This window comes from Mobula birostris, chromosome 6 (assembly GCF_030028105.1).
Source record: "Mobula birostris isolate sMobBir1 chromosome 6, sMobBir1.hap1, whole genome shotgun sequence".
In the NCBI taxonomy this organism is placed as follows: Eukaryota; Metazoa; Chordata; class Chondrichthyes; order Myliobatiformes; family Myliobatidae; genus Mobula; species Mobula birostris.
Genome location: NC_092375.1, coordinates 185,809,240 through 185,818,362, shown reverse-complemented (window position 1 = coordinate 185,818,362; position 9,123 = coordinate 185,809,240). Strand labels below are relative to the sequence as shown.

The window sequence follows — 9,123 nt, the reverse complement described above, 5'->3', positions numbered from 1 at the left end:
TGCATCACCTTGCCCAAGGGGGACTTGCAGGCTAGTGGCGGGAAGGTATGGACATATTTCCACCCTGCCACTCAGAGTGTGTCATTGCTGTTTTTATTATATCATTTGACAGATGCTTTTCCTATTACAGATATTCATGATTCAAGTGAAAAGTGAGTATACTGAGTATACTGATAATGTAAAATGATATACGTTTATAAAATTACGTGCTTCATGGCATGGCAATAAAATAATGAATGTTGTTGACATTGAAATTATTTCTTCTCTTTCACTCCTTGTCTGGTTCCTGTTTTACAGAAACGTCTACACGGTAAATGGAAATTCTTCAAAAACTGACAATAACAATGAAAAGATGTAAGCCCAAACAAAGTATTAACATTTTGATGTTAGTTATACACTAACCGCAATTTGTTCATGTTGGGCTACCCTTGGGCTTTATTGACTTTTAAGTTTATTGTATTTAAGGTCAGCATTGAAAAAGGAAGACAGCATTAAAATCGGATTTTTTGAGCTGGTAATTCTGAATTCTTTTTATTGACAGTATTTCTGTATTTTAAATTTTTGTGTAAGCTTCAAAATGGGGGTCTGCTGGTTCCTTTATATTAGAACAAACAAGTAGAGTTAGAAATAGACTATTCTTAACTCTCAGGTAAACTCTCCGTGATGCCAGGGTACAATAATGTGTTAAGAGTTATTAACTGGTTCTTAAGAACATAAGAAATAAACCAACACACACATAAAGACAGAATCCTCCCCACCCTCCCACTACGCAACTCCAAGTCAACCATTTCAATGTAAAGAAAAGTTAAACAGAGCTTTTGTCACCACAGAGCTGCAAATATAAAAACGTATATTGTCTACTACCTAAACTATAACATATTTCACATGAAAAAGACCATAAAACTTAACCAGAAAAAAAAGCTGAAAGTAAGGGAATAAAATACAAAAAAAAGGAAGATAAACTTTTAATCTAAAGAGGAATTATGAAAATATTCAAGAAAAGGTCCCCACACCTTATGGAAGTTAATGTCCGAATTAAGAAGTGAGTAATGAATCTTTTCAAGGTCTAAACAGGACATAATGTCTCCGAGCCACTGAGCATGAGTGGTTGGGGTAACATCTCTCTACCTAAGAAGAACTAAATATCTAGCCCAAAAGAGAGGCAAAAGATAATGTTCGACGTTTAGTCGGACTCAAATGCATGTCAACTTCACCCGAGGTGCCAGGAAGAGCAATCAAAGGGTTAGGTTCTAAGTGGCAATTAAGAATATGGGATAAAGTTAAAAACACTTCTCTCCAAAATTTCTCCAACTAGGACAAGCCCAATACATATGGATAAGAGAAGCCTCGCTCCCCCCTTTACACTTGTCACAAAAGGGACTAATATCAGGATAGAACCGCAATAATTTAGTTTTAGACATATGAGCCTTGAACTGCAAAAGACAATGGCGAGTGCATAAAGAGGTTGAGTTAACTGAATTAAGAATTGAATCCCAAATCTCATCGGACAGAGAAATATTTAAATCATGACACAGGCAGTTCTAATTTTATCAAAGGGGGCACGCCTCAAGGTCGTTGAATTATCGTGAATAGTAGATATTAAACCTTTACCCGATGGATTTATGCAAATAAACAAGTCCAGAACCAACTATATACGATTTTATTTTGGGTGCTTTTTATTTATTGTTATGAATTGTGCATTAGTCATGTTTGTTTTGCACTGCATAAATCTCTTTTTTGCTGATGGTTTTTTTGTTGTATTGTAGAAACTCATAAATAAATTATTAAAAATAAGACAGAATCAAAAACAGACACACAAAGACACACACAGACACAGATTCCCCCCCCCCCCCAACAGAACCAGATGGGATAACTTCATTTGCTCCATCACTGAGCTGTTCCCACAACCTATGGATTCACTTTCAAGGACTCTTCATCTCATATTCTTCATATTTATTGGTTATTTATTTATGATTATTATTTCCTTTTTTTCTTTTGCATTTGCACTTGCTCAGTTTGTTGCATTTTGCATATCAATTGTTTGTCCTGTTGGTTTTGGTCTTTCATTGATTCTTGGATTTACTGAGTATGCCCGTGAGAAAATGAATCTCAGGATTGTATGTGGTCACATACATGTACTTTAATAATAGAATTTACTTTGAACTTTGAGAGAAGCTCACTAGATATGTTCATTATACTTTCTGAAGGAAAAATGTGTAACTGCATTCCATTACAGTTATAGTTATAGAACTCTACAGTACAGAAGCAGGACCTTCAGCCCATCTAGTACATGATGAACTATTAATCTGCCTAGTCCCAACAACCAACTCCTGAGCCATAGCCCTCCATTCTTCTCCCATCCACATAGCTATCCAAGTTTCTCTTAAATGTTGAAATTGATTCCACCTACACCACTTGCACTGGCAGCTCATTACATACTCTTACTGATCTCGGAGTGAAGAAGTTCCCCTTAAGCTTCTCACCTTTCACCCTTAACCCATGACCTTTATTTCTAGTATCATCCAACCTCAGTGCATTTATTCTATCTATACTGATCATAATTTTGTATACCTCTGTCAAATCTCCCCTAATTCTCCTTCGTTCTAGGGAATAAAGTTCCACTAATTCAACCTTTCCTTATAACTCAGATCCTCAAATCCTAGCAACATCCTTTGTAAATTTTCTCTGTAATCTTTCAATCTTATTGACATCTTTCCTGGAGGTAGGTGATCAAAACTGCACACTGTACTTCAAATTAGGCCTCACCAACATCTTGTTGAACTTCAACATAATATCCCTACTCCTGTACTCAAATTTATGAAGGCCAATGTGCCAAAAGCTTTCTTTACACCCCAATCTACCTGTGGCACCACTTTCAAGTAATTATGGATCTGTATTCCCAGATCCCTCTGTTCTACCACACTTCTCAGTGCCTGACCACTCACTGTATAAAACGTTTCCTGGTTGGTCCTCCCAAAGTGCAAAACCTCACAGATGTCTGCATTAAATTCCATTTGCCATTTTTCAGCCCATTTTTCTAGCAGATCCAAGTTCTGTTGTAAGCTTTGATAGTCTTCCTCACTGTCCTCTTCACCTCCAATCTTGGTGTCATCAGAAAATTTGCTGATCCAGTTTACCACATTATCATCCAGATCATTGATATAGAGGACAAATAACAATGAACCCAGCACCAATCCCTGTGGCACACCACAAGTCACAGGCCTCCAGTCAGAGAGGCAACCATCTACTACCACTCTCTGGCTTCTCCCACAAAGGCAAAGTCTCATCAAATTTATAACCTCATGTTCAATGCCAAGTGCCTGAACTTCCTTGACCAACCTCCCATGCAAGACCTTGTTAAAGACCTTGCTAACGTCCTTGTAGACAACATCCACTGCCTTTCCTTCATTACCTTTCTTGCTAACTCCCTCGAAATTCTCTACAGGATTGTTTAGATATGACCCACCATGCACAAAGCCATGTTGACTATCCCAAATCAGCCCGTCTATCGAAATACTTATATTTCTAGTCTCTTAGAATGCCTTCCAATAACTTACCCACTACTAATGTCAGGCTCACCGCCCTATAACTTCCTGACTTATTCTTAGAGCCTTTCTTAAACAATGGAACAAAATTAGCTGTCCTCCAAACCTCCAACACCATACTCGTGGCTAATGATTTTTCAAATATCTTTTCTAGGACCCCTGCAGCCCCACACAGGATCTGAGGAAACACCTTGTCAGACCCTAGAGACAGCAAACACCTCCTCCTCTGTAATCTGTTTAGGGTCCATGACCTTATTGCTCCTTTGTCTCACTTCATAGACGCTGTGTCCAAATCCTGAGTAAATACGGACATAAAATTCCAAGTACAATCTCCCCCATCTCTTTCGGCTAAATGCATAGATTACTACCAAAATTGCAAGCCAGTTACTCACTAACCCTAACTCATACATCTTTAGAATGTGGGAGGAAACCAGGACACCAGGAAGAAACCCATGTGGTCACAGGGAGAACTTATAATCCTCTTATAATGATGTATATATAAAATTTATAATACAGCAGCAAGAATTGAATCCTGGTCAATGATTACTGGTGATGTGAAGCATTTGGACTGACCACTACCCTAGCATGCTGGCCCATTATGATTATTTCTTCCTCAAATATAACTTAGAGTCTTATACAAGGAATTAGCAATATCACCTTTTAACTGTGCTGCTAAGAATGCATTTTGCAGAATCTGAATCAGAAACAGATTTAATATCATCGGCATGTGTCATAAAATGTGTTATTTTGTGAGAGCAGTACACACTGCAATACATAAATACAGTAAATTGCCGTAAGAAGTATACCTAGTGCCTATAAAAAGTATTAACCCCACCCCCCCCCGGGACGTTCTCATGTTTTATTGTGTTACAACATTGAATCACAGTGGGTTTAATTTGGTTTATTTGACATTGATCATCAGAAAAAGACTCGTGTCAAAATGAAAACAGATCTTTACAAAGAGATCTAAATTAATTATAAATGAAAAAAAACACACAAAATAATTGATTGCATAATTACTCACCCCCTTCAAGTCAGTATTTAGTAGATGCACCTTTAACAGCAATTACAGCCTTGAATCTCTGTGGATAGGTCTCTATCAGCTTTGCACACCAGGACACTACAATTTTTCTCCATTTTTCTTTACAAAACTGCTCAAGCTCTGTCAGATTGCATGGGGATCATGAGTGAACAGCCCTTTTCAAGTCTAGCCACAAATTCTCAATTAGATTGAGGTCTGGACTCTGATTTCGCCATTCTAGGACATTAACTTTGTTGTTTTTAAGCCACTCCTGTATAGTTTTGGCTTTATGCTTGGGATCATTGTCTTGCGGGAAAACAAGTCTTCTCCCAAGTCACAGTTCTCTTGCAGACTGCATCAGATTTCCCTCCAGGATTTCCCTGCATTTACTGCATTTATTTTATCCTTTACTTTCACCAGCCTTCCAAGACCTGCTGCAGTGAAGCATTCCCACAAAGTGATGCAGCCACCACCATGCTTCACGGTAGGGATGGTGTGTTTTTGGTGATGTGAATTGTGTGGCTTACACCAAACATAACGTTTAGTCTGATGGCTGCAAAGCTCAATTTTAGCTTCATCAGACATAGAACCTTCTTCTACCTGACTTTAGAGGCTCCCACATGTCTTCTGGTAAACTATCTGAGAATTCATGTGAGTTTTTTTTTCAGCAGTGGCTTTCCCTTTGCCAGTCTCCCAGAAAGTTGCAACTAATGAAGCCTACGGGCTTCTGTACCTCCCCGCTGATGGCAGCAATGCGAACAGAATCCTGGATGCTGAGGACACTAGGGCCCATGATGGAGCTGATTGAATTTACAACATTCTGCAGCTTATATCAACCCTGTTCAGTGCTCCCCCTCATATTAGACAGCGTTAGAGTGCTCTCCATGGTACATCTGTAGAAATTTGCTAGTGTCTTTGGTGACATGCCAAATCTTCTCAAATTCCAAGTAAAATTTAGCTGCTGCTGTGCCCTCTTTGTAGCTGCATCAATATGTTGGGCTGAAGATAGATCCTCAGAGAAGCTGACACCCAGGACTTGGGACTGCTCACCCTTTCCGCTTCTGAAACCTCGACACGGGCTGGTGCGTTCCCTTGTCTTGCCCTTTTGCTTGTGGCTGATTTTCACTGTTTGGTCTTTCTATGTCAATTTATCAAGAAAAACTGATCTTTAAAAAATATCTCTTTGAACAACAACGTGTTATTTTTGCTCCACACAAAGTAGTGCTACTGATCACAAATCTCCTAGTGTTTCATTTTTATCATTGTGCTTCTCCTGCGCTCTCTGCATACCATACATAACCTAAAGGAAGCTCAGGAAGGTACTGTTCCTGGTTTATCAGGTTGGGTGGATTTTGGTGATGAAGAAACCATAGAACCATAGAACCATAGAAACTACAGCACAGAAACAGACACTTTGGCCCTTCTTAGCTGTGCCGAACCATTTTCTGCCTAGTCCCACTGACCTGCACACGGACCATATCCCTCCATACACCTCTCATCCATGTATCTGTCCAATTTATTCTTAAATGTTAAAGAAGAACCCGCATTTACCACCTCGCCTGGCAGCTCATTCCATACTCCCACCACTCTCTGTGTGAAGAAGCCCCCCCTAATGTTCTCTTTAAACTTTTCCCCACTCACCCTTAACCCATGTCCTCTGGTTTTTTTCTCCCCTTGCCTCAGTGGAAAAAGCCTGCTTGCATTCACTCTATCTATACCCATCATAATTTTATATACCTCTATCAAATCTCCCCTCATTCTTCTACGCTCCAGGGAATAAAGTCCTAACCTATTCAACCTTTCTCTGTAACTGAGTTTCTCAAGTCCTGGCAACATCCTTGTAAACCTTCTCTGCACTCTTTCAACCTTATTTATATCCTTCCTGTAATTTGGTAACCAAAACAAAGGACGAATTTCTTTGTCATGATTACAGAAGAAGTAGATATGATTCATGGCCAGCTGACAGATTGTCTTTGTCTTGTTGAGTCATGTTGTGGCAGTTTTCCTCAACTCCTGCTGTGAAACAGAGGATGATTCAGTAGTGAGTCAGTAGTCATTTATCTGTTTGCCTGTGCCATGCTGTGCACAATGTTCTTGATTCTCTAAACTGTCAGGTTCAAGAAAAGTTACTATTCCTTCATAAATTTCTATAGATGTGTGGTGGGGAGTAGATTGACCGGCTACAGCACGGCCTAGTATGGAAAAACCAATGCCTTTGAATGGAAAATCCTACAAAAAAAAATGGATTTGGCTCAGTACATCACGGGCAAAGCCCTCCCAAACATTGAGTGCATCTACATGAAACACTGTTACAGGAAAGCAGCATCCATCATCAGAGATCCTCACCATTCAGTCCATGATCTTTTCTCACTGCTGCCACCAGGTGGAAGGTACAAGAGGCTCTGGACTCGTATCACTACCTCACAACCATCAGGCTCTAGAAACAAAAGAGGAGAGCTACACTCTCTTGCCCATCCGTTGAGATGAGCCCACAACCAATGATCTCACTTTAAGGACTCTTTATCTCATTATCTCATGTTCTCGGTATTCATTGCTATTTGTTTATATTTACATTTGCACAGTTTGTCATCTTCTGCACTCTGGTTTATCTTTCATTGATCATGTTATAGTTACTATTCTATAGATTTGTATATATTTGCTCTATATATTATGTATTGCATTGAACTGCTGCTGCTAAGTTAACAAATTTCACGTCACATGCCAGTGATAATAAACCTGATTCTCGTTATGATTCTGATATATGCTGACATATATTTACTTTGAAGAGAGCACATCATAGATGTCAATTTCAAGGAGACTTTAGTACTGCTGAAGAGAAAACAGCGTTGCAATAGATGTCACAAACCTGCCCACTATTCCCAAAGTTGGCATGGATCTCCACAAGATGTGCAAGTTACTGCAAATCCCTTGCATTAAAATGCCTCAAGACTCACTGTCAAGGTCTCTTCGTGACATGTTCTAGATATCTATTGATTATTTATTTATCATTATTCTTATTTTTCTGTTTGCACAGTTTGTTTTCTGTGGCTCTAGAATTTCACAGTCTGATATGAGAATGACCTATGGATATATGCATTTCTGCATTTGAAAATAAAGTTGGAGCTTGGCCTTCATGCATGTGCAAATGCAGGTGCGATCATCCAACATACAGAGTCCTAATACTGAAAGGAAGCAGTTGCTAGAAACCTGAAATATGATTGGAAAATGTTGGAAATATTTAGCAGTTCAGTTTCAAAGTTCTTAAGTTCAAATAAATGTATTATCAAAATACATACTCTGTGTCACCATATACAACCCTCAGGTTTGTTTTCTTGCGGGCGTACTCAGCAAGTCCGAGAATCATTATAGAATCAGTGAAAGACCGCGCCCAACAGAGTAGACAACCCATCAAATGCAAAGACAACAAATTATGCAAATTTAAAAAAAATATTGAGAACATGTGATGACAAGTCCTTGAAAGTGAGTACATTGTTTGTGGGAACAGTTCAGTGATGGAGCAAGTGAATTTATCCCCTTTGGTTCAAGAGGCTGATGGTTGAGTGGTAATAAATGCTCCTGACCCTGGTGGTGTGATTCCTGAGACTCCTGTGCCTTCTTCCTGATGGCATCCTCGAGAAGAGAGCGTGACCTTGGATGGTAGGGCTCTCTGATGATGGATGCTGCTTTCCTGTGACAATGCTCTGTGTAGATGTGCTCAGTGGTGGAGAGGGCTTTACCCATGATGGGCTGGGCCTTATCTACTACTTCTATCACTGATTTGGATGTGATGTATAACTGAAAAGCTAGATTTTTGGTATGAAATCATAACAGAGCAACGTGGCTTTTCAACAGTAAAAATTCATTCCACTCTTTAATTAAAGCTGAACCATTCCAAAGCAGGAGTTTTCAGCATTGGCCAATTTATCTCTCAGCATTTGTTCTGTATGGAATTGCTTCAAAGCTCAAAGTAAATTTCATTATCAAAGTACAATATATGTCACCATATACAACCCTGAGATTCATTTTCCTGTGGGCAAATTGCAAATCTATAGTATAGTAAATTAAAGTCTTGCGAGACCATGGATCTGCGCCTGGAAAGTCTTCACCCTCCAGGGCGCAGGCCTGGGCAAGCAATTGGCCATGCTGTAAGTCTCCCTTCTCCATGAGACCAATGTTGTCCGAGGGAAGGGCATTAGGACGTATACAGCTTGGCACCAGTGTCGTCGCAGAGCAATGTGTGATTAAGTGCCTTGCTCAAGGACACAACACGTTGCCTCGGCTGGGGCTCGAACTCACGACCTTCAGGTCGCTAGTCCAATGCCTTAACCTCTTGGCCACATGCCCACAGGATCAATGAAAGATCAACCAGAGTGCAGAAGACAACAAACTGCAAATGCAAATATAAATAATTAGTAAATAAATAACAAGAACATGAGATAATGACATAAAGATCCCTTAAAGTGAGATCATTGGTTGTGGGAACATCTCAATGGATGGACAAGTGAGTGTAGTTGTCCTCTTTTGTTCAAGAGCCTGAAGGTTAAGGGGTAGCAACTG

At 39.6% G+C, this 9,123-nt stretch overlaps 1 protein-coding gene across 1 annotated transcript in view; it reads left to right on the top strand.

Annotated features, from left to right (window-relative positions):
* The first annotated feature begins 337 nt into the window (after nt 1-337).
* The window catches only part of LOC140199640 (bile salt export pump-like), a 92,282-nt gene continuing 83,496 nt past the window's right edge, over nt 338-9,123 (top strand). Inside the window, exons 1-2 of the mRNA XM_072262059.1 lie at nt 338-354; nt 466-514. Of these exons, the coding sequence (XP_072118160.1) occupies nt 353-354; nt 466-514 (51 nt within the window). The 5' untranslated portion in view covers nt 338-352. The remainder of the gene's footprint in view (nt 355-465; nt 515-9,123) is intronic.